Source organism: Schistocerca cancellata, chromosome 8 (assembly GCF_023864275.1).
Source record: "Schistocerca cancellata isolate TAMUIC-IGC-003103 chromosome 8, iqSchCanc2.1, whole genome shotgun sequence".
In the NCBI taxonomy this organism is placed as follows: domain Eukaryota; kingdom Metazoa; phylum Arthropoda; class Insecta; order Orthoptera; family Acrididae; genus Schistocerca; species Schistocerca cancellata.
The window spans coordinates 540316369-540343410 of NC_064633.1; the positions used below are offsets into that span (position 1 = coordinate 540316369).

The window sequence follows — 27042 nt, forward strand, 5'->3', positions numbered from 1 at the left end:
TTTAAACTGATTAAAATCACACAAATCAATGTTTATTAGATTTTAGAGATAAATTTTCATATTTATGTACACATTTTCTTAAAATTACTGAAGTATTGCAACCTTGGTCATGAAATGGGTAACTAGAGTTTAATTTTTAAAAATATTTGCTATCAATCTGTTGGTTTTCGAACCATTTGAAAGCTATTTCCAGGGCTTGAAATGAAATGCTTCTGCGTGAGATGGTCTCAATCATTTTCTGCATTTTAATTTTTTCTTTTTCTTTCTTACACTTCTTGTTTGCATGCAATATGTTCCAACAATGTCATCATCCGACATGATCTGAAAACCTTTTATCATTAGTGTCACAAGTGAGCCACTTCTTCATATCATCAGCATGACATTCCTAGCATATTAGCATGTGTCAGTAGCTTATTTACATCCTCCAAAACGGAATCATTTGTATCAGTTACTGAATTTTCATGCTTTCATTGTATTTGGTTTGAAGCTTTGTTCAGTCTTCCTTTCAATCAAATCCCAGGCACCTTCAACTCTGTAATGACACTCCTTCAAATTCATTTGCCTGAAAAATAACAAAAGTACTATGTAAAAAATCTATGTAAATCTATATAAAAAGATGTTTGTAAATTTGTTTTGATGTTTCAGTAACACTTTGATCTATTGGTTGTAGCAAGAATGACACATTACGAGGCAAACTTTTACTGGAAACATGTCATTTTCTGTTGCCAACAGTTCAGCTGTTGGTGCCTTATCCAGTAAAAGCAAGACATTCCCACATTTGCCAATTTTGTTTTGAATTTTTTTTTTTTACTTCGTGGATAAGTGTTGTCATACTAGTCAGTGAAGATTTTGTTGTTCATCCATGCGCTTCTTCGGTTTTTATAAGGAGGAGGAACTCTGATATTTTGAAATAGCTGGAGTTTTTGATTTTCTGGCGGGGAGCAGACATTTTATGGGTCTCGGTAGTGTTTGCGTAAACTAATATTGTTGCTTGCTCTTTACTAGTTTATTGTGGAGCTGAACAAGCTCACTAAGAATTTAAATATTTTGAAAATAATTTTTTATAATTTAATTTGGTTTCATCAGTGTTGTAAACAAAGTCCACATCATAGTCATTTTTGTCCACTTTTTAAAATTACAGTTAAAAGAATTTGCTGCATCTGCTGAATTTTTTCACTTTGTATTTCCAATTCATGAATTCCATAATGAGATTTCAGTCTGTATTACCATCTGTTACTTGCCATTTTTTAACTGTAATGTCTTTTCATGGAGTGAAGGACTAGATATCAGTTGCCCAGTTCATTATTTTGTAAAAATCAATAATACAAAGTTTATATTAAAACTTCTCTTATTGTAGCCACATTTATCGGCTGCCTTGCAACCAGTTCCTCCCTTTTTTTATAAATCGGTAATGTTTATTTTATCTTTGAGAGATAACTCCTCTCTTGAACTCTGACATTCAAAAGCATAGATGTGGTGCAACACAGTGCAGCACATTAGCGATTGGCAACTGTCTTAAAGTATAATTAAAAGCAAGCTGTCTAATTCAAACAGTAATGAAATGGGTGGGGCAGAGACTGCACAGGGTGCAGGATGGTAGTCCAGCATGACGTGTGTATGTGCATGGACTGAACTACAAAGATATTTGCTCAGGGTTGGCAGTCCGGATATTGCGAATCTGTGTGACCGAGATCCAGATAATTGAGTCTGCACAAGTGGAATTTTCATCTTTGTTAATCATTACTAGGATGGTGGTTTTTTTGTAGGATTGAGTAATTTATCAGGGAAATCAGAGGAACTTAATTAGGTGCCAGTTGCTTGTATTTTATGTGTAATCTTACAGTGTTAATGGATGAATTACTGTCCAATACAAGCAATGTGTGCCATTTTTTGCACATTATTTAGCTTTTTCACCCATTATGAACTTTTCTATTTTGTGAAAGTAGTAGTCATTTTGGAGTTTGATTGATCAATGAACATTTAGATCAAGATGATCGTATCAAAGGTGGAACCTTTTTAACCTTGGATTATACTAATACACAGCCCCATAATAGTCCATTGGACTGTTTCGTTATGTGAAGACACAATTGAAAACTTGTTCCAGGATGTTGTGGATCAGGATTTCCTGCTTTGAACAACCAGTAGCCAGCCCATTATGCTGTCAAAGTATGCATGCTTTGTGGTCTGATTGAGAGTGTTCCAATTGATGTTTTGTTGTGTATATAAAGATTCTCCCTTTACAAGAATAGACAATCACTAAGAAATGTGGGTGGAGTACCTGGGCCGAGTTCATCCAACTATGTGGAGATGCATGTCTCATCGCTGATTGCTAATTTTCCCCAAAGTTCCTTTGTCACATTGTTCTGTCACTTCAGATGCACACAAGGTGGTTAAAATCTTAGTGTTGGCGGTATTCTTCATGCTTATAATTCTCACTGGGAGAAAATAGCTAAGCCACTAAATTCTCATGCTTGTAGGATTCAAATTCTGATAAGTAGATTTAAAATCTTATGCCCTTATTTTCAGGTAAATATCAGATTAATGGCTTACAGCCAGTGCAGTGTTTTCCATCAATTCTCCTCTATGCTTTTACTGTCTGATGCACTTTACTAAGATTTTTCACAATTTCTTTTAATCATTTGAGAGATTATTCTTTTTTAAAAATCGTGGTCAATTCTTGTCCCTTCCGAACTGATTGAATACTAAATCTCTGACGGCCTCAATGTCTAAACAACCTCCACCACCATACTTTTACTAAGGTTCTGTCTAGTTGAAAAATGATCGAAACTCCTGCTCCATTTTGAATGACCTTCTGTCATAATTAGGGACCAGAAAATTGCAAAATTCATATCCTTTTTTATTTATAAATGATTAGATGACAAAAGGTTGTCACACTACATGCTGGAGACAAGGTATTAGTGGTTTGAAATTGGCTCTTTAGAAAATGATGGGGAACTTTCTGACTGGAACATTGACTTTTGCCAAAAATTCAAGTATTTTTCTGAAATTGCCTTATTCTTTTGGCAGTCTTTAAGCTTTCAACAAATGCTCGGTCTGTTGAGAATCAGCAGCATTGTCTCACTGAGGGGCTGCATGTGTATCGGATTTAAGTTATTCAACATTATTTTTTTCCCACCCAGTTCAATAATTACGAAATCTGCAGGATTTTAATTTCAGCCTTTTGTTGGGGTTCAGTTGTGCTACTCATATTTAACAACATTACAGATAGAACCTATGAAGCACATAACATAGAAATAGAATAGAAAATAGCTCCATTTACAACACTGCAAGTAGAACTGACAAGGCACATAGCATAGAACTATAGAACTAGAACTGAAGATAGCTCCATTCACACATCAGAAGAATAATTTCGGTGTAGTCAAAGTACACTAACAGATTTTGTTTTCCAGTCGCTATAGTGCAATGTCTGGACACTATATTTGCAGACAGCCTCAAGTTTAAACAACTATCGTTTGACTACCCAAGGGGAGGAGAAGGGAGTGAGTGATCTGGCGAAACAATCCCTGCCTACCTCTAGCAGCATCTTGTATCCATGCTCAGAATTTCGGAGAAAGTTGAACCGACACAAGGTCACAGGATTGCCAATCCCTTCCAGTGTTGAGGGTCCTAATCAAATTTTATGATGCACCAGAATTAGTCTTTTCACTTTTCTCAAAATGAGAAAAGAGGAGCAAGGGAACAGCTACTGTGCAATTGCTTGCTGAGGTTGGCATAGTATTGTAAACAAAATAGTTCAGGCCTTATCTCGTACAGTTTTTGATGCAAACCCTTTTCAAAATACTAGACCTAAAACTGCTATGATAAAAGTTTCCACGTTATACGAACGTCTGCTAGCAGACAAAAGTGTTTGCTCTAAGATGTTAGGTCCTATGCCTAAGCTTGATTATGTGGCATGTATCTTACACAGACCATTCTGCCACCTGCAGTTTGCATAGCACCAGATAAGAGTGCACTGGTACGTCATTGTGTTCATGCACTTTCTATCTAGCAAACACATTTTTACACATATTATCTTCCCAAACTGGGTTTTGTCAGATGACATGCAATACCAGTGACTGAAAATTGGTTACATTTTAGATATTTAGGCACAAAAAGACTTGTATCGGATTAAAGCCTATTTCAAAATAGTGCCTATTAGGTAACTTCACATTTGTGTGTTTTGATGCAGAATTTGCCCCTGTATTCACATTTATTGCAAAATGTAAATTTTTCAGGCCCCTAGTCATAAGTTCGGCCAGTGGTAACATTGGAATGTAATAGAGGATATGAATTGTGGTTCATATTTAAAGAATGGTTATGTTTTAAAAGCAGTTCAGTTATGATTGTTTAGAAATTAATTTGCTGATTGCAATTGAATTGACATTCACCATGTTAGGTATAGACCTACTATTCAAAACACACATGAAAATTTCAGCCAGCCTGGGATTTCCCCCTTATAGCAACCTATTGCCTTGACCGCTTGAGATCTCTGCGAGCTCCTCAGACTGACCCAGACATCTGCATGTCTCGCTGTCTGCCTCCTAATATTGTCGTTCTTTAAACGCGTTATCTAATATTCACATTACTTGGCTTAAGCAATGGAAAATCCACTGTGGAATAACAACAGTATGAAAAGGATAGATTGCTAATCACTACATAGAGATGTTGAAGTCACAGACATGCGCAACAAAAAGACTGCTGTACATTTCAGCTTTCGCCCAAAAGGCCTCCTCCTAAAATAAAAAAAACCCACACACATGCACATAAGCACAACTCACATGCACGTAACCACTCTCTGGCAACTGAAGCTGGACTGCAATCAGCCATGTGGGGGTAAGGAAGCGGCTGAGGTGGGGAAGGGGAAGATAGCAGGGTGGTGGTGGAGGGTGTAGTGCTGCTTGAGAGAGCATGCACACACATAGTGGGGAAAGGTGGGGTTGCTAGATGTAGTCTGGGTGATAGAAAATGAGAAGTGAGGTGGAAAGACTAATGGTGCATTGGTGGAGTAGAAGGCTGTGTAGTGCTGGAATGGGAGCTTCCCTGTTCATGCCAGTGGTAAACAAAGAGCTATGGTGCCCATCTTTGCACAGTCTCTTGGTGATAGCAGGGTGTATACGACCCGGGAAAAACCTGGGAATTTTTTCATCCGGGAGAAAACTGGGACAAACCCGGGAATTTTTTAGAATTCTGGGAATTTTCCATCGTTTTTGTTTTCAGTTAAATTCTTGTAATTTTGACCGGTAAGAACCGATGTTCTAACAAAAGGTATGACTGTATCCTGCTACTGCAGAATAACACTTCAATAATAAAACATAAACAAGAGAAAAAAACGAAAATAACTTAAATTGCAAAGGAAATGTGCCATATACGATGACACACAGTGCCCATGCAAGCGGGTGCCAACAGCAAAATGTGTCAAAGGCTTTAGGAAGACTATGCAGTGCTTTTAGATTAGATTTACTTTCATTCCAATTGATCCATAGTGAGGAGGTCCTCCAGGATGTAGAACATCTCAGAAAAACAATAATACATGACAAATATTTACAACTAAAACAAATAAGCTAATGTACCATTCCACAGGTCCCAAGTGGAGTGATTGTCAATTTTTTAATGAACACTATATGAAAGTCATTTTACAAATACTAATGCACTGAATTTAAAATAAAAGTTTATTTATTTATAAGGTAATAAACGTGTAATACAACTACGAGGTGCATTCAAGTTCTAAGGCCTCCGATTTTTTTTCTAATTAACTACTCACCCAAAATCGATGAAACTGGCGTTACTTCTCGACGTAATCGCCCTGCAGACGTACACATTTTTCACAACGCTGACGCCATGATTCCATGGCAGCGGTGAAGGCTTCTTTAGGAGTCTGTTTTGACCACTGGAAAATCGCTGAGGCAATAGCAACACAGCTGGTGAATGTGCGGCCACGGAGAGTGTCTTTCATTGTTGGAAAAAGCCAAAAGTCACTAGGAGCCAGGTCAGGTGAGTAGGGAGCATGAGGAATCACTTCAAAGTTGTTATCACGAAGAAACTGTTGCGTAACGTTAGCTCGATGTGTGGGTGCGTTGTCTTGGTGAAACAGCGCACGCGCAGCCCTTCCCGGACATTTTTGTTGCAGTGCAGGAAGGAATTTGTTCTTCAAAACATTTTCGTAGGATGCACCTGTTACCGTAGTGCCCTTTGGAACGCAATGGGTAAGGATTATGCCCTCGCTGTCCCAGAACATGGACACCATCATTTTTTCAGCACTGGCAGTTACCCGAAATTTTTTTTGTGGCGGTGAATCTGTGTGCTTCCATTGAGCTGACTGGCGCTTTGTTTCTGGATTGAAAAATGGCATCCACGTATCATCAATTGTCACAACCAACGAAAAGAAAGTTCCATTCATGCTGTCGTTGCGCGTCAACATTGCTCGGCAACATGCCACAAGGGCAGCCATGTGGTCGTCAGCATTCGTGGCACCCACCTGAATGACACTTTTCGCATTTTCAGGTCGTATTGTGTGCACAGAACCCACAGAAATGCCAACTCTGGAGGCGATCTGTTCAACAGTCATTCGGTGATCCCCCAAAACAATTCTCTCCACTTTCTCGATCATGTCGTCAGACCGGCTTGTGCGAGCCCGAGGTTGTTTCGGTTTGTTGTCACACAATGTTCTGCCTTCATTAAACTGTCGCACCCACGAACGCACGTTCGACACATCCATAACTCCATCACCACATGTCTCCTTCAACTGTTGATGAATTTCAATTGGTTTCACACCACGCAAATTCAGAAAACGAATGATTGCACGCTGTTCAAGTAAGGAAAAGGTCGCTATTTTAAGTATTTAAAACAGTTCTCATTCTCTCCGCTGGCGGTAAAATTCCATCTGCTGTACGGTGCTGCCATCTCTGGGCCGTATTGACAATGAACACGGCCTCATTTTAAAACAATGCACATGTTCCTATCTCTTTCCAGTCCGGAGAAAAAAAGTCGGAGGCCTTAGAACTTGAATGCACCTCGTATTATGATACTTACTTACAATGAATACATTACTGCACTGAAATGGTGCAGAACATAGATTGTACTTACACACACACACACACACACACACACACACACACACACACACACACACTCACTCACTCACTCCAATGTGTGTGAAGTCACAACTGTTTACATTAGATTCTTTTTAGCAATTATTAAGAGCGGGATCATGCGCATGTGCAGTTGAGCCACATTTGCATAGTAGATTCTCCATCTTCTGGCTACAGGAATGTGGCTATTGGCTGTGCAAGCAATTGCAGCAAGCAGCTAGATGCTACTGGAAAAAGGGGGTGCCAAATTCATATTCTAGAGGGAAAAAAACTTGTTTCACAAAGCACTTAGCATCCAGCGCACGTTGGTATATCAATTATTTATATGATTTTAAAATGCATCCCTGTTGGTTTTTGACATTTTTGAATACATTCTAAGTTGATTTGTGAATGCATGCATAGTATATGTGATGTCTCTGGGAGAATCCTCGTCTCGTCTAGAAATAATTTTCTGCAGACAAAAGGGGACGGGGCTATACGAGCTGAGCGGAGTAAAGCCGAACGGATGAATGCTAATCACTGTCTGATTATGTGGTTGATTAGGTTTGCGAATGATCGGTGTTGTTATAATTACTAGCAAAATCCATAGATTCAGACTACCAGAATGGAAATAAATGACTAACAGGAATAACAGGTGAGAAAGATTACATATTATCTTCTTGGTGTATTGAAGAGAATGAGATGTTGACAGAAAATTTTTGGCCAGATCGCTACTCTAGTAAGGACCAGTTGTACAGTCCCTGGCTAGCAACCGCTGAAGTTCTTTTCATGAAGTAACGTGGAAAATGTGTTGTACGAACATGTAACAACGCCTAACCAGAGAAGAATCACAGGATAACTAAACCTATGATTCTGGTAGGGTTAATGAAGTTGATCGGTGAACAATTTTTGACAAAGACAGGAATAGCTACAGAATTGGTGATAAGATTGTTTGTTAGAATGAGGAAGGAGAAGAAATGGGGACATCACATAAATTATGTAAGAATAAGAAGATACAAAATTTATATAAAAATTTCGTAATACTAATTTTTCGATCTCGTGCTTGAGAAACTGGTGCGTATGAATGAAATGTGAAACAATTCCCTAACAAAAAACTTTTTGCTTGTTGTGGACCTAATCAAGGTGTATCCGCAAACAAAGGAAAAAAATTGGATTTCCCGGTTAAAAATACTTTCTCCCGGATGAAAACATACTTTTTCCCTGTTAACTGATGACAGATTTTCTCTCGGAACTGTATAACTTCAGTCCTTTGAATGATTATGGTTTTATACATGGACACAGAATTTCCCGGTGCTATCAAAATCTAAACACAGGGAAAAAATGTGTTTTGGAAAGATCTTTGATGTGCAGCAACACGTACACTGCATATTTTCGTATTACGAAAGTATAAATTTGAATTCCACCAAACACCGCATGTTACTTTCCGAAGCGTTGAAATAGAGACTGCGATGCACTTTTGTAAGCCAGTTATAGCTCGTGTTACGTGATCTTGCCAGCTGATGAAAGTGGGTATTCAGAGCTTAGAACACGTGATGTAGTTGGCCAGTAGCAACATCACTGTTAACTAGCGTGAGCACATAAACAGAAAAAGTTAATGGTTTAAATTAATATACATAGTGTTGCTACATGAAACCCAATGCTTCCACATATAATATTAGTCGAGCTCGAAATTCTTCTAAATGGCTCGCCATCAAAGAATTTATTTTTAAATGAGAGTGAAACGCTCTGTGATTTAAAAAATTCATCACACATTTTTGCATATAGGTCTGGTGTAACTAACAGAATGGTACTTGATGGTAAGGCTTTTCAAACCACTTTTCGGAATATTTTCCCGCAACCTGTTAGAAATAGGTTCGTTTCTGCAGTTGTCAGAGAGTGCCAGATGACAGGCATCACCGCACTTGTGCAGCTTCGATGTCGTAGGGAGCCCGTATGTTCGTATGTGTGTAAAACATTAAAACATCTTACATTATGTCATAAAAGAAACAAGACGTCAGAGGATACTCAGAGCATCAAAATTTCGTGACCCATACTAAAATGTGCACATTTAAAGTGCACATTTCTATGTCCAGATACCCAGTGAAGTAGGCAACGACCTGATATTAAGTTTTCAATGTGGTTTTAAGGACATAAATTTCCTTGGAGTACCAGTACTGTGTTTTCTCATGTTTGGTTCTTTATTATGGCCTAATGCCGTATGTGCTAGAAGTTGAAAATATGCACTTGAAATGCAACGAACAGTGTGTGGAATTAAACACTTAAAAATATATTGTCTGCCTCAGTGGAAAAGATTAATAAAAGAAAATTTCTTCAGCAAACTGACAAAAATAACATTGTTCTGCAAGGCAATTAACCTCTTGAGTTGCGAAGATAAAATAAGTGAGGAAAATTGTTTTCAGTGTTATTTTTATTAGTCTTACACATAATTACATTCAAGATAACATTATTCGTATTTTTATTTTTTGTACAGTCCAAAATATTTTAGGTATACATGTGGACTTCAGGTCTTAACTGGTAAATAAATAATACATTGAAAAACAGATTAAAGTTTTTGTTGATGGAATTTTAAAAAACAGTTGTTTTTAGTCACACACAAATAAACATTGCACTTCTTGCACAAGGTTCTTGTGCAGGATTTGCAATCTTCAAAAAGACATTTAGAAAGCATTGTTTGCCTCTACGTATTGGGGAAGATGATCAATCCAGTCATATGGAGTTGGCTTCCTTGGCATGGAAACAACTTTTCTTCTTTTGGGTTTATTGTCTTCGTCTTCTCCTGAGCTGTCAGTGATCTCCTGTTCATCGAAGATTATTCCTTTGGAGAGTTGTGAGATCCTTTGACATGAGAACCCTTTATCAGTTCAGTGGCCAAATTCAGTCTGAAGTTTATTAGGGACAGTCTGTTACACTTTGGTACTTCTTCTTTTGCACAGGTTCTTTTGTACATAATCCAGCAATTAGTAATGGCTAAATCAATAAAATGGTTAAATAGTCTGAAAGTCCATTTTCTGGTTCTGTAATTTGACCTGTAGTAGGCCATGAATCTGTCACATAGGTCAATACCACCCATGTTAAAAGTGTAACTCTTCACAATAGCTGGTTGTAGTACATCAATACTTCCGTTCTGTGCCTTTGACCATTGCTTACAAGTAACTTGCGGCTCACTCCCAACACAAGATGATACCAAAATGACAGCCTTGTTACCTTTCCATTTAAGTGCACACACCTCTTTGTCTTCCCTCACATACTGATCCCATTCACGTCTGTTTAGATCACAATCAGTTTTGAATTTTGAAGCCACATCAGAAATTCTGTTTTTCATTAACAGTACCTGTTTGATATATGTTGTTGCTTAAGAAAGCTCAATTGACTTAATGTCTGTAAAAAAAAAAAAAAAAAAAACGGTCACTATATATCACATGCTGCCCATTGTTTGGGAACTGTCAGTCAACAGCTTAATTACACTTGCACCTAAACCTATTTCTTTTAATTCAGTGTCAGGCACTGTTCCTTTGCCACTACATATTATGAAGTCAAGAACTAAACCATCTGATGATGCCAAAATAGTTTTTCAACCCAAGAGGATTGAGTTTCGATGGTACATAAGTTCTCATTGCACATCTGCCAGAGAATCATCTGCTCATCAATTGATAAGTGCTTAGATCGTGGCAAAGCGACACAATTATTCCTGAAAACATTAATCAAAGACCTCACTTTCCAAAGTTTGTTACTCGTATCTTGGTCATGTAAATTATTTACAAAATGTAAATGACTGCGTAACTTGAAGTATCTGTCCCGAGTTAGAGTATCACTGATGAGAGGCAGATCAAGTAGCCTACTCCAGTACATCTTGGCTTGTGGTTGTTGTTGTGGTCTTCAGTCCTGAGACTGGTTTGATGCAGCTCTCCATGCTACTCTATCCTGTGCAAGCTTCTTCATCTCCCAGTACCTACTGCAACCTACATCCTTCTGAATCTGCTTAGTGTATTCATCTCTTGGTCTCCCCCTACGATTTTTACCCTCCACGCTGCCCTCCCAATACTAAATTGGCGATCCCTTGATGCCTCAGAACATGTCCTACCAACCGATCCCTTCTTCTGGTCAAGTTGTGCCACAAACTTCTCTTCTCCCCAATCCTATTCAGTACTTCCTCATTAGTTATGTGATCTACCCATCTAATCTTCAGCATTCTTCTGTAGCACCACATTTCAAAAGCTTCTATTATCTTCTTGTCCAAACTATTTATCGTCCATGTTTCACTTCCATACATGGCTACACTCCATACAAATACTTTCAGAAATGACTTCCTGACACTTAAATCTATACTCGATGTTAACAAATTTCTCTTCTTCAGAAACGCTATCCTTGCCATTGCCAGTCTACATTTTATATCCTCTCTACTTTGACCATCATCAGTTATTTTGCTCCCCAAATAGCAAAACTCCTTTACTACTTCAAGTGTCTCATTTCCTAATCTAATTCCCTCAGCATCACCCGCCTTATTTCGACTATGTTCCATTATCCTTGTTTTGCTTTTGTTGATGTTCATCTTACATCGTTTCAAGACACTGTCCATTCCGTTCAACTGTTCTTCCAAGTCCTTTGCTGTCTCTGACAGAATTACAATGTCATCGGCGAACCTCAAAGTTTTTATTTCTTCTCCCTGGATTTTAATTCCTACTCCGAATTTTTCTTTTGTTTCCTTTACTGCTTGCTCAATATACGGATTGAATAACATCGGGGAGAGGCTACAACCCTGTCTTACTCCCTTCCCAACCACTGCTTCCCTTTCATGTCCCTAGACTCTTATAACTGCCATCTGGTTTCTGTACAAATTGTAAATAGCCTTTTGCTCCCTGTATTTTACCCCTGCCACCTTAAGAATTTGAAAGAGAGTACTCCAGTCAACATTGTCAAAAGCTTTCTCTAAGTCTACAAATGCTAGAAACGTAGGTTTGTCTTTCGTTAATCTTTCTTCTAAGATAAGTTATAACGTCAGTATTGCCTCACGTGTTCCAGTATTTCTACGGAATCCAAACTGACCTTCCCTGTGGCCGGCTTCTACCAGTTTTTCCATTCGTCTGTAAAGAATTAGTGTTAGTATTTTGCAACTGTGGCTTATTAAACTGATTGTTCGGTAATTTTCACATCTGTCAACACCTGCTTTCTTTGGGATTGGAATTATTATATTCTTCTTGAAGTCTGAGGGTATTTCGCCTGTTTCGTACATCTTGCTCACCAGATGGTAGAGTTGTCAGAACTGGCTCTCCCAAGGCTCTCAGTAGTTCCAATGGAATGTTGTCTACTCCGGGGGTCTTGTTTAGACTTAGGTCTTTCAGTGCTCTGTCAAACTCTTCATGCAGTATCGTATCTCCCATTTCATCATCATCTACATACTCTTCCATTTCCATAATATTGTCCTCAAGAACATCGCCCCTGTATAGGCCCTCTATATACTCCTTCCACCTTTCTGCTTTCCCTTCTTTGCTTAGAACTGGGTTTCCATCTGAGCTCTTGATGTTCATACAAGTGGTTCTCTTATCTCCAAAAGTCTCTTTAATTTTCCTGTAGGCAGTATCTATCTTACCCCTAGTGAGATAAGCCTCTACATCCTTAAATTTGTCCTCTAACCATCCCTGCTTAGCCATTTTGCACTTCCTGTCGATCTCATTTTTGAGACGTTTGTATTCCTTTTTGCCTGCTTCATTTACTGCATTTTTATATTTTCTCCTTTCATCAATTAAATTCAATATTTCTTCTGTTACCCAAGAATTTCTACTAGCCCTTGTCTTTTTACCTACTTGGTCCTCTGCTGCCTTCACTACTTCAGCCCTCAAAGCTACCCATTCTTCTTCTACTGTATTTCTTTCCCCCCGTCAATTGTTCCCTTATGCTCTCCCTGAAACTCTGTACAACCTCTGGTTCTTTCAGTTTATCCAGGTCCCATCTCCTTAAATTCCCACCTTTTTGCAGTTTCTTCAGTTTTAATCTACAGATTGTGGTCAGTCCACATCTGCCCCTGGAAATGTCTTACAATTTAGAACCTGCTTCCTAAATCTGTCTTACCATTATATATTCTATCTGATATCTTTTAGTTTCTCCAGGGTTCTTCCATGTATTCAACCTTCTATCATGATTCTTAAACCAAGTGTTAGCTATGATTAAGTTGTGCTCTGTGCAAAATTCTACCAGGCAGCTTCCTCTTTCATTTCTTAGACCCAATCCATATTCACCTACTATGTTTCCTTCTCTCCCTTTTCCTACTACCGAATTCCAGTCACCCATGACTATTAAATTTTCGTCTCCCTTCACTACCTGAATAATTTCTTGTATTTCATCATACATTTCTTCAATTTTTCGTCATCTGCAGAGCTAGTTGGCATATAAACTTGTACTACTGTAGTAGGTGTGGGCTTCGTATCTATCTTGGCCACAATAATGCGTTCACTATGCTGTTTGTAGTAGCTTACCCGCATTCCTATTTTCCTATTTATTAAACCTACTCCTGCATTACCCCTATTTGACTTTGTGTTTATAACCCTGGAGTCACCTGACCAGAAGTCTTGTTCCTCCTGCCACCGAACTTCACTAATTCCCACTATATCTAACTTTAACCTATCCATTTACCTTTTTAAATTTTCTAACCTACCTGCTCGATTAAGGGATCTGACATTCCACTCTCCGATCCGTAGAATGCCAGTTTTCTTTCTCCTGATAACGGCTTGTGGTAGCTTGAGCATACACATTAGAATTTCAGTGCCAACAAAGTGAAGAGTTTCATTCTTATTTGTGTTCAAATTCTTACTATTACTTTGCACATGATATAGAATTGTCTGTTCTGCAACAACATTCCAAAAATTCTTATCATAATATTCGAAAAAGTATTCAGCAGGATCCCTTAACACACCATCTGTCATATCTTCGAAATTATATTCACCAGGTTCCTTGCTTATCATTTTTGAGCACTTCCATTTCAACTTAACGTTTACGTCCACTGTCCTGCGACGAACCAAGCGTAGGGTCTTCTATTTTGATGTCTGCTTGTTCAGTAGTGACTGTAGATTTGGGGATAGCCTCCTCATCTGACAATTGTTGACTCTCATCATCTGAAAGTGAACTGAAGTCACTCTCCTCCAGCAACCGAAGTTCATCTTCGTCGATTACTGAAAATAATGCCATAAATTAATTTTTGATGTTTAAATAATAGAGATTGTAACATTATATAATATTTTGCCACAACCGTTGGATAATTGAGGATTTCTTCACACAATACCATAACAACTAAAATTTCACAATGAATAAGGTAAGCAGGAAAACTTTGAGGTTGAGACCTGAAGTACACATACATGTAATTCGACTTTCGATGTCCACTGTATTGGCAATAAGAGATAATTTGGAAAAAAAAACATATCAGTCACATTTGTGACATATTTGTACATATGTAAAGCAAAAAATAAAGTTAAGTTAGTGTTTAGAATAAGGTATTATTTTGAATTACCTTCAGTGTGTGTGCTGTGTGTAGCAATTTTGCCGACCCGAATCTTCCAAACGTCAAAGGGCACTGCAAGCAGATTGTGGTGCAGTCTGGTGGCATGGACTGAAACTACGAAGCTTCCACAAACGTGTACTAGAGGTATTTAGTCGATAGAAACTGTTCATAAGCTTTATGAAATAAAACAACGAAGTCCACGCATGTGGACCCACGGACTGAGGTCAATGCTTGACTGTCAGAAAGGTGGAAATAAAATAAAATCTGCAACTAACAACACATTTTAGCCTTCCATAATTGTGTGAATGTATTTTAATTCACTTGATAACTCCCAGCCACTGAAATCTGTTTTGTTTTCATTTGACGTGAGAGTAGTAAACGAAGAGGAAACAGCAAAATCAATAAATGTAAACATGGGTCATGTCGAGACTACCCACTTCCTCACTGTAACTCTGACTGCTCTGCGCATCAGCCCTTGATCTAAGATATTTCCAAACTGGGGCAATACCCCGCCACTCCCTCGAGCGTTTGAGATAGGATGTTAAAAACTAAAAAAAAAATAGAATTTTCAAAATATGTTAATTTTGTAGTGCACGTCTTTCTGAAGAGTCCGACACAAAACATGGGTTCGAGGAAATGTAATAACACGTTATTTGGGCGTAAGTGCCAAAGTGCAGTGTCTCGCCTTCTCACACAGCATTCTTCTATCGCATGTCACTCTACTTTTTACTCTGTGGAATTGAAACGTATATCTTTTGTAATGGATGCCATTAAACCATATTTATAACAGTGGAAATTAAAATGTTCTGTGGTGCCTCTCCTGCTGGAGTTAACAACTTGCTACTTTGTGTGACATAAAGTTAAATAAGGGATACATAAACCCAGTAAAGACATGAGACAAGCAAGACATTACACATTCCTTCAATCTTTAGCGCCTAGAATTTTTTTCTCTCTGATCTTGCTACAGCTTTACATGGCGTGCCTTCCTTTCTGTGAAAGAATCTCTTACCTCGTCAAAGTTCATCAAACATTTTCTACCTGAAAAGTCGAAATGTCATTGTCTAATACTGAAAAAGCTGTTAATACAAATAGGACCCAAGACTGGTATGGTTTCCTGATCTGATTACGTCTATTTTGTCACTGGCCTTTCTAATACTGCAACAGTTGTAACACACACCAAATAAACGAGACTGTTTTGGCACAAACGATCTTTTTTGTAACAACAGAATATAATTCACAAAGTACCAATATCAAATGCCTATAATGCCTACTACTAGCAAAAAGCTTTACAGTAGGAAATAGTTTCACACTTCATTCATACGCTTCAGTTTCTCAAGCATGAGATTGAAAAGTAGTAGTACGAAGTTTTTATAAAAACTTGGAATTTTCATATTGTTCCATAATTTGTGTGATGTCCTCGTTTCTTCTCCTTCCTCGTTCTAACAAACAGTCTTGTTATCACTAATTCTGTAACTATTACTGCCAATGTCTAAGCTTATTCGCAAGTTAACTTCACTAACTCTTCCAGAATCACCGGTTTAGTTAACCTGCAATTATTATCTGGTTAGGCATTGTTACATGTTCGTATAACGCATTTTCTGCGCTTATTCCAGAATAGAACTTAGAGCGGCTGCTAGCTGGGGACTGTACAACTGGCCCTTACTAGTATAGTGATCTGGGCAAAAATTTTGTGTCAAAATTTCGTTTTCTTGGGTACACAGAGAAGGTAATATGTAATCTTTTTTACCTGTTATTCATTTATTTCCGCTCCTGTAGTCTGAATCTATGGATTTTGCTAGTAATTATAACAATCTCATCATTCGCAGACCGAATCAACCACAGAGACAGTGGTTGGCATTCATCCATTCGTCTTAACTCCGCTCGGCTCGATAGCCCCTTTTTGTCTGTAGGAAAGTTTGTTTTTACATGCAATGAGGATTCTCCTGACAGAGACACCAGGTACACTATGCATGCATTCACAAATCAACTGAGATTCATTCAGAAATCAATTCGGAATGTGTTCAAAAACTGACAGGAATGTGTTTCACAAGTCAGGAATAATCGATAGACGAACGTGTACTGAATGCTAGTTGCTTTGTGAAACAAGGTTTTTTCCCCCGAAGAATATGAATCCCCCCACAAGATATGGGCCTGCTGCGCATGCAGGAATCTGACAGCTGGGATGCTCCAGTAAAATTTTTCCCAGTAGTATCTAGCTGCTTGCTGCAATTGCTTACACAGCCCACAGCCACATTTCTGTGGCCAGAAGGGGGAGAAGATACTACTAAACTGCACATGCGCATGATCCCGCTTATAGCTGCTAAAATGGATCTAATATAAACAGTTGTGACTTCGCGCTCATTGGAGGCAATTTATGAAGCATTGCGTAGTCTTCCTAAACCATTTGACACATTTTGCTGTTGGCGCCCGCTTGCATGAGCACTGTGTCTCGTCGTCGTATATGGCGCATTTCCTTTGCAATTTAAGTTATTTTCGTTTTTCTCTTCTTTATGTTTTATTGTTGAAGTGTTACTCTGCAGTTAGAGTATCAGTTCTTACCAGTCAAAATTACAAAAATTTAACTGAAAACAAGAACAATGGAAAATTCCCGGAACTATAAAAAATTCCTAGGTTTTTCCAAAATCTCCCAGTTGTCCTGGGTCGTATACACCCTGCTAATAGGCATTTGATATTGGTACTTCGTGAATTCTATTCTGTCGTGTTATAAAAATGACCATTTGTGCCAAAATAGTCTTGCTTATTTGGTGTGTGTTACAAAATTGCTGCAATAGTAGAAAGGACTATTTTGTTTTATCTAACAGACAGTGACGAAATAGACGTAATCAGATCAAGAAACCACACCAGTCTTGGGTATTATTTGTATTAACAGCTTTTTCAGTATTAGGTAACGACATTTCGATTTTTCATGTAGCAGAAAGTTTGCCGAACTTTGAGGTAATAGATCCTTTCGCAGAAAAAAGCACTCCGTGTAAAGCTCTAGCAAGATTAGAGAGAAAAAAATGCTAGGAGTTATGGATGAAGAAATGTGTACTTTCTCTTGTCTTTATTGGTTTTATGTATCCTATATTAATTTTGTCACACAAAACAGCAAGTTACTAGCTAATAGGCAATAAAGAGTGCAAATATTCTGAAGAGTTCTTGTTCTCCCGATTACAAATAATCCCATTCACTATTGTGAGATTTTTTAAGAGGGTCAGGCTGTCAAACCGGCTGACTGGGAGCAGGAGACACACCACAGGACATTTAAATTTCCACTGTCCCGAATATAGTTTGATGGCATCCATTACAAAATATACGCGTTTCAATACCACAGAGCAAATACAGTGACGCGCGATAGAAGGATGCTGTATGAATAGGTGTGACACTGCACTTTGGCACACCAAGACCAAATAACATGCCTTAAATTTCCTTGAACAAGTATGTTTTATGTTTCAGACTTTTCAGAAATATGTGCGCTACAAGATGAACGTATTTTTGAAAATTCGAATTTTTTAATTATTGACCCGGTTAGCAAATATCATAGATCCGGGGCTGATGCCCAGAGCAGTCTTGAGATTTGTGATAATGTTGACAATATATTCCAGAAACCAACTCAGTGCGGTGAATTACTTGCATGTGTCATTCAGTAATCATACAGTACTTATTGACTTTGCATTGTTATGGATTTCATGACACTTAACCATCAATGAAATTGGTCACTGGACAAGCAGTCTGAGAAGGATCTCTGTGTACATTGGAAAATTGTTCACAATTTGTTCTACCTAGTTGTAATTATACTTTTTGTACATAATGAAACCTGGGATTCATATTTATTAGATGGAAAAATCAGTGTCAGTATGTGTTGAAGCGCCTGTTCTGAAATTTGTTTCGGAAACTCTCATTTAACACGACAATGCAAATAACACTAGTTAGAAAGATACTATGTTGGTGGTGATACGGTCAAGAATACTTTTAGCAGAAGTATGTGTTGCTAATGGAGTCAGTTTGGTACTTCATTCCTATTAAGAGCTAGAAATAGTATTGTTTTCATGTGTGTATTGACATGCCTCCAATTTTTACAACAGTGATCAAAGCAGTGGACTGGTATGTGGGAGGAGGAGGATGGAAATTCCTACCAGGTCATTTAGGTTTTTGTTTTGTGTGATTTCTGTAAATCTTTAAAGATGAATACTTTGGTGATGGCTTTGTCTTTGACAACTTCATTGTTGACAGTATGTTAAACATTAATTTCCTTAAAAGTTCTACTTTTTTGGTAGATAGTGATTTTACAATACTTTAATTTCACTGTTCACAACCCCCTAATAATACACAGCTATATGTGTATGGCCAGTGCACTTTTGTTTAAACTTTCCATAAGCTTCATTAATACAGGTTGTATAAAACCCGGGAATTTTTTTCATCTGGGAAAACCCGGGAATTTTTCATTGTTTTAACTTCAGTTAAATTTTTGTAACTTTGACTGGTAAGAATTGATTCTCTTGGAAAGAATGTTACCGAGTCCTGCTACTAGAGAATGATACTGCAGCAATAAAATATGAGAGGAAAAAAATAAAACATTAATGGCAAAGGAAATGTGCCATTTACTTCAATAAAACACCGTGCCCTCACAAGCGTCTGCGAACAGAAAAAATGTCAAAGGCCTTAGGCGAAGACTATGTAATACTTTGTAACAATAAACTGTTTCCTATGAGCGTGACTTCACAACTGTTTACATTAGATTCGTTTCAGCAGTTGGCCAGCGGGCTCGTGCACATGCGCAGTTGACTTGCGTGTGAGCAGTACCTTCTCAACGAGAATTTTTTTTTCTCGCGCTCTAGCTGCCAGATTCCCGCATGCGCAGGTGCAAAGGTCTCAGAATTGTAGTGGGAGGGGGTTAGTCTCCCCTGACCCCTGTTTGCGTTAAGTGATTGTGCTGTTTCCTCTTTGTTTACAGCTCCCATGTTAAATGAAAACAAAACGGATTTCTGCGGCCGGGAGCTATCAAGTGAATTATAATACATTCACATAATTACGGAGGGCAAAAATATATTATTAGTTTCACTTTTACGAATTTATTTTGGTTTCCAAATTATTAACAGTCAAGCATTAATCGCCTTGCAGAACAGTGAAGTTATTTTTGTCAACTTGCTAAAGAAATTTGACTTTATTAATCTTTCTGCAGAGGCAATCAATTTATTTGAACTGAAGTGTTTCGTTCCACAGCATTGACTAGTTCAAACTGTTTGATGAATTTCAAGTGGACGTTTCCATCTTCTGCCGTGTATGGCGTTATGCCATAATAAAGAACCAAATATGAGAGAGTACAGTACTGGCACTCCAAGAAAATTTACAGCGTGGAAACCACACTGAAAAGCTTAATATCAGATGGGACCTACTTGATTGTGGATCTGGAAAAAGACGAATGTGCACTGCAAGCCAAATATGCATTTCAGTATGGTTTACGAAATTTCGATGCTTTTGGAGTATCCTCTGATGTCCTGTTTAATGGCATAATGTAAGCTCTCTTACTGCTTTATACGTACGAACATGCGGGCTTCCTACACTAATGCAGCTGTGTATGCGCAATAATACCTGTTTTCTGGCGCTCTCTGGCAACTGCTGAATCGAATATGTTTCCAACAGCCTCGGGATAGGATTCCGAACGGTGGTTCGAAAAGCGTTACCTTCAAAGTAAGTTTCTTTTCATGCAAGGGAAATTATGTTAGATGTGAGAAAGTGGGATGAATGTCTTGAATCACAGAGCGTTTAAAACTGAACATTTGAGGACCAGCTACTTACAAGAATTTAGAGCACAGATCAGACATTTGCAAAATAGATAGATATTACATGTGAAAGCTTAGGTTCTCTTGTAGCTTATTAATCTTAGAGATCAATATTATACTTGAAAGCTTAGCTTTTCATGTAGCTATACTATGTATATTAACGTGAACTGTTAACTTTTCCTCTTTGTGTGTTCGCGCTATGTAACAGTGATCTTGCTATTGGCTGACTATAACATGTGTCCTTTGCTCTGAATATCTGGTGTCATCGGCTGATGAGACCACGTGGCATGAGATATGATTGGCTTACAAAAGGACATTGCAATCTTGATTTCAATGCTCCGGAAATTAACGTGCTGTGTTTGGTTCAGTTCAAATTTGTACTTTGATAATACGAAAATATGCAGTGTATATGTTGCTACTCATCAGAGGTCTTTCCAAAACTTCCCCCGCTAGTGTATAAAACATTAACCATTCAAAGGAATGATAAGTTTTACAGTTCCGAGGGAAAATCAGTGGAAAACGTACTGTCACCTAGCACTCAAAAAGTGTATTTTTGCCTGGGAAAAGTATATTTTTTAAACAGGATATCCGGGTATAATCTGGGAATTTTTTTCCTTGTCCATGTGTACACCCTGTAATAGTTTGCAGGCAAAACTCCACATACAGCTAAAATAGTTTCTTGTTGAACATCTGCGAGCAGTAGAACCTCCTAACCACAAAGTTCACAGTTCTTGAAGAATAATCAGGTACGTATGGAAACAAAGTGCCACTCCTTTCTTTACCCACGGCCTAATTGTCGGGAGTTGCTGCTACAACCTTGAGACTCTGGCCTAAAAATGGGGATGAGATGCGAATACAAGAACTCAACAAGAGTTCTCTTAGCCTTTCTCACCTCTATTCTCCACAATCCTACCTACATGTGGTGCCCCGTTAAGCTGAGCAACCCAGTGGAAGGTTGGGTAACCAACCCCAGCGGGAAACTGGGTCAGTGAGCCAACAGGATGTGGAGGACAGTGGAAGGCAGTGGGAAACCACCACTTGAATTACTTCCCTAGATGTTCATGGGATGGACCTCTCTGTACAATATTCCGGAGGTAAAGCTTCTCCTCAATCGGATCTCTGGGAGGGAATAAGAGGACTCCAGAGATTAGAGCAAATGGAAAAGGAAGGAAGGAGAAAAGGAAGACTTATTGAGGATTGGGACTTGGAATGTTTTGACCCTTCTCCAGGAAGGTGAAATACGGCATCCCAGGCTACAGTCCCCAGTTGAAATGTTTTCCCGGCTGAGACACAAGTTGAAAATATGCTCACTATTTTTTATTTACTTAAATTTGCCATATTTCGTGACAGTACCTTTTCCGTTAGACTTTTGCAAGGCGATATTAGTCTTGGCTTCAGTTGTCTAAGTATAATTCCACAATGCATCGTTGTCGGCTGCAGAAAAGACGTGGTTCAACGTGTTTCTCTCATTTTGGTGTTTCAAATACAGTTTCTTCAAATGTAGTTTCTTCTTTTTAGTTAATACAATAATAATAGTAACATAATTCAAAATTATTTATGACGGCGACCTTCACATTGTTCTTCCGTCAACACACACAAAGAGTTAGCTGCCGACTGACTATAGTCAAAGACGACTCCAACGTCAAAGATATTTTACACAATTCACAAGTTTCCACTTGTAATCAGTCTCTTTGCTATTCTTCGATACATTTTCTAATAGTAATCAATATGCTTTTACTCTCAAAAACAGAAGTAAATTAACACATAATAAGACAAATTATAATAAATCCTGACAAAAATATAAGAAAACATTTACAATTTGGTATCGACAAATACGGTAAAAAAAATTACATCTCCCAGATCCATTACAAAGGGAAATTAGAACACGCCAAACATGAAATGACAAGAAACAAATTGGATGTACTCGGAATGTTTGAGGTGAGATGGGGTGGTTGTGGAGAACTAGAAAGTGACGACTTCAGATTGTGCTGTTCAGGTGAAGATAAAAATTGAATGTATGGGATTGGAATTTTAATAGGTAAGACTGAAAGACAAGGTTATCAAGGTTGAATATGTTAGTGGAAGAATACTGATGATGAGACTGAAAGGGAAAAAGAAAGACTTAGTTATCATCAAGGTCTATATGCCAAGAAGTAATCATTTAGATGAAAAGATAGAAGAATGAGATGATAGAAAACTTGGCAGAGAGAGATAAAAGAAATGCATGTATTGTTATAATGGATGATTGGCATGCCGTAGTTGGCGAAGGACCAGAAGGAAAAGCTCTGAGAAAATTTGAACTGGGAGAAAGAAATGAGAGAGGATAAAGATTGTTGGAATACTGATCACTTAATGATACAACAAAGGCACCGGAATTGCCTAAAGAGTGTCAAAAGCTATCCAGGGGCAGATATTTATTCACATCATATATTAGTAATAGCTGGGGTTCTAGTTAAATTGAAAAGAACCTGGAAAGGACAGAAGAAAGAGCACATTAACTTTGAGAAACTGGAAGACAAAGGCAATTGTGAAAAATTCGAGAATGCATATTATGAAATCGTGATGAAAGGACAGGAGACAGTGCATAGAAGGAAGATGTGATCGTTTCAAAAATGGGATCAGAAAGGGAGCTAAGGAAACACTGGGAGTCAAGGAAAGGAAAAAAGTAAAGAAAGAATGGGTAACAGCAGATATGATAACCAAGATGGATGATTGCAGGAAATGGAAAAATGTAAACACAGAAGATGGGAAGTGCAACTACAGGAGGTTAAATAATGAATTAAGAAGGGAAACAGAAAAAGCAAAGGAGAAATGGCTGACAGAAAAGTGACAAGATAGAGAAATTAGAGAGAGAAGGAAAATGATTTGATGTACAAAGAAGCAATGGATTTGACATTCAGGGAAAAGAGAAACAACACTGGACTAAAGGAAGTAGAGGCAGCAGACGGTAAAATGGTGAGTGTACCCCAAGAAATAATAAGATGGAAAGAATATATAGGATGGCTATACGCTGCAGACAGCCAACCAAGTGAAGACGACTTTGTGATATAAGAAAAAGATAAAGTTGCAGGTGATGACGAACAATTTGGTTTCAGGCGAGGAGTGGGAACTAGAGATGCCATTGGGCTACTGAGAGTGATAGGGGAGAGGTACATGGAGAAGAAATGGAAGGTGTATGTTGCGTTCATTGATCTTGAGGCTTTTGACTATGTCAGATGGGACAAACTGATGGAAATCCTAAGGAAACATGGAGTTGACTGGAGGCTAATTAGAAATTTATATTTGAACCAGGGAGCAAGAGTAAGAATAGGTGGTTTGATGAGTGAAGAAATTGAACTGGGGAGAGGTGTAAGACAAGGTTGTTGTTTATCACCAACACTGTTTAATATATATCTGGAGGAAATTATTAGTGAAATTTTGATGGAAGGAGAGGAGTTTGTATAGGGGGACATTCAGTGGAGTGTATAAGATTTGCAGAAGACATGATTGTGATGGCAGAGTGTGCAAGAGAGATGGAACAAATGTTAGATGGTCTAACCACCAAATTAGAATAATACGGAATGAAGATCAAGAAGATGAAGAAAACGGAAAGCATTGTAATTGGAGGAAAGGGGAGAGAATGCCATATGAAAATAGGGGGAGAGGAAATAGATCAAGTGAGTAACTTCAGTTACTTTGGAAGTGTAATAATGAATGATATTTACTGCTCAACAGAAGTTAGGAAAGAATTGCAATTGCAAAAGGAGGATTCAAGAGGAAACAGAAATTACTTTGTGGACCACTAAACAAAGATCTGAGGAAAAGACTTGCCAAATGTTACATCTGGAGTGTTGCACTATATGGTGCATAGACCTGGACATTGAGGAAGGAAGATGAAAGAAGATTGGATGCACTAGAGTTGTGGATATGGAGAAGAATGGAAAACGTGAAATGGGAAGACCGAGTAAGGAATGAGGAAGTGTTAAGAAGAGTTGAAGAAAGAAACATGCTGAAAGTCGCCAGAAAGAGAAAACGGAACTGGATTGGACATTGAGGTGGGACAGCTTATTGAAGGAAGGAATGGTGGAGGGAAAAAGGGAAGAGGAAAAAGAAGATATCAAATGCTGGACAATATCAAAGGAGGCAAATATTCAGAAATGAAAAGACTGGCTATGGTCAGACAAACGTGGAAGAGGCTTAACCCATTGCAAGACCTGCTGTAAGGCAGAATACCATACATACCATTGTTTAACGCTGATTCCACAGTTAATTTGAAGCATTGTTGTTTTTTGTTCTAACCAGCACATGTCACTTGTCTGAAACTCAGCCGTGGACCGACTGTCTGACCAAAAATTGGGGCCCTTATATATAATCACAATAATTGGTACTGAAACTGCACATTGTTTGAAGTTAAATTTACAGAAATAACAATTAAAATTTAACTTCCTCAATGAAATGAATACATTGAAAAATGGCATCTTTTTAAGTTTTTTCTGCTCTGAGGTTTAGGCTGAATTATTTGTTTAAACCATGAAATTAACAAATATAATTATGCAAACAATACATATAACAAAACTGTTAATTACTTTGGAATTAATGAAGGGCCAATTTTGCTAACATGTTTTTGAATAGAGCTAACTAGGTACTTTAAGATTATTAATATTTTGTCTTCCAAATGTTTATTATAAGTATAGAATTTATGCTTGTTTGTGTGTCAACTTCACCCTATAATGTAACTTACTAACTCGGAATAACCAAAATAAATTAGAAAATCAAATACATACTCAAAACTAAGCACAAAATTAGATCTGTTGTTTTAATCTTTAAAACTGAGGGTCAACCTTTCTCTATTATGAAAATGCAGATTATATTCACGTAAGTTAATGTTAATTAAGTCAAAATGAAAAAAATGAATTTCAAGGAGGCAGAGGACAAAACAAGGGGAATTAAAATTATCCCAGCTTGCTTTGTCAGTGAGAAGGTACTTTTTCTCTAGTGTAGTGATTGTAGCTGTTGCTTAATAAATATTTATTATTGTTGTATAAAACTCGATTAGAACCTGTCCATTGTGTACCAAATCAGATCTGTGTATACATATTCACAGAGCCATGATGAAGAGCAAAACCTTGCATGGTATCACACTGAATGGCAAGAGACTATATGTGGCACCTGCTGACAGCTGGCACCAACCATATCAAGCAGCAGATGGTACATTAGTCCTTGATCCATGGCGGGGATCACAAAGTGCTAGTGCTGGTGGTACCAAGAAAGTAGCTCCCATACTGCAGCAAGATACAGATGTAGAAGAGTCTCTGTGTATGGTCAATATCCTCAACGATGACTGTCTTATGCATGTTTTTTCCTATCTGTCATGCTATGAAAGGATTGCAATTGAACGAGGTAATTATTAAATGTTTCAGTGAACTTCTGTATATAAATAGTATGCTGTTGAATAGTGTGTGCGTGTGTATCATGTGTACCAGTCTTGTCAAGGAAAAGATAATGTGAGAAAGCAATTAGAAAAGTTTTTGTCATTAGAAGTTTTTTCTGCTGTCTTTGTGCTGAAGTTTGTATACCTTGCTGTTAGAGAATATTGTGAATAACTTAGAATTATTCATTCTTTAATCACCTTGTGTAAGGAATATTATTCTAAAACCTAACATTTTAGCCTTAAGCATTCCTTCCACTTTGGGAGCTACTTGCTGTAAGAGTTCCATTCTGTGGAATGGTTTCCTCATTTCCAGGGAAAGTAAGTAACTGTTGAGATGTGCATTGTTCATGCCACTGGACACTCAGCACAGCACCTTCTAGATTTTCTGTAATTTCCTGAAGTCATTTGAGGCAAATATTGGGATAGTTCTGTTGCAAAGGCAAAATTTGATTTCATGCTCTATCCTTTTCCAGTCTAAACTTACTTTGTTTGTAATGACCTTCCTTCCTATTGTGTGTGGTGATAGTGTATTGGCTGTACAGGCTGATATATTTTCTGAAAATGGTATTTATATCAGCTCTTCCAATTGTTTATTTGGATAAGAAATTTGCTTAATGTCCATAAACAATTATTTCAAATTGGCAGCCACTATTGCTCTTCATAGTAAATTTATTAGATGGATTGCTTCTTTTGTTCTCATGATTATCAATCTGACATTATTGTTTTGAAGCCTAAAATATTCCAGCATTTATTTTGTTGCCCATCAGTGTCTTATCTGTAGAGGAATTACTGTAGTGACATTTTTCAGGATGTTTATAAAAAGTGCTTGTAATTCGGATGGATACTGACAAACCTTTGACCTTTAAATTATTGTGTGTTCTTCTACTCTCTCAAAAATATCTGTAGAAGCTAATGGGGACTGACAATGGGGACGGTAAATTAACTGCCAATTGACTGGTTGTGACAAACTATCAGCCAATCACTTTCTGTGGACTTCGAAACATGTTTGTGCATTGTAAAGAAACAGTGCCCTTTACAACATTATAGCATTGCTGAAGCCTCCCAAGTGTTTCTATTCTTCAAAATGTTTTGCTGTCTGTGTAATCTTAAACACTATCCACAATTAAGTTCCTGTAGGAATTACTCGCAAAACTTTGTCCTGTGTTGTTGCACTGAATCACTGTTGTAGGGATAAAGGATGACACAATACAATTTGGATTCAAACGGGATCACCCGTCAATGGCAGACTTAAGACAAAATCCAGCAGGTACA

General features: G+C 37.9%; 1 protein-coding gene across 10 annotated transcripts in view; it reads left to right on the forward strand.

Annotated features, from left to right (window-relative positions):
* The window catches only part of LOC126094558 (F-box/LRR-repeat protein 7-like), an 87647-nt gene that overhangs the window by 21770 nt on the left and 38835 nt on the right, over positions 1–27042 (forward strand). For all 10 annotated transcript variants that reach the window (XM_049908998.1, XM_049909000.1, XM_049908999.1 and 7 more), the window contains one exon: positions 25444–25739. In XM_049908998.1, coding sequence (XP_049764955.1) covers positions 25444–25739 — 296 coding nt within the window. The remainder of the gene's footprint in view (positions 1–25443; positions 25740–27042) is intronic.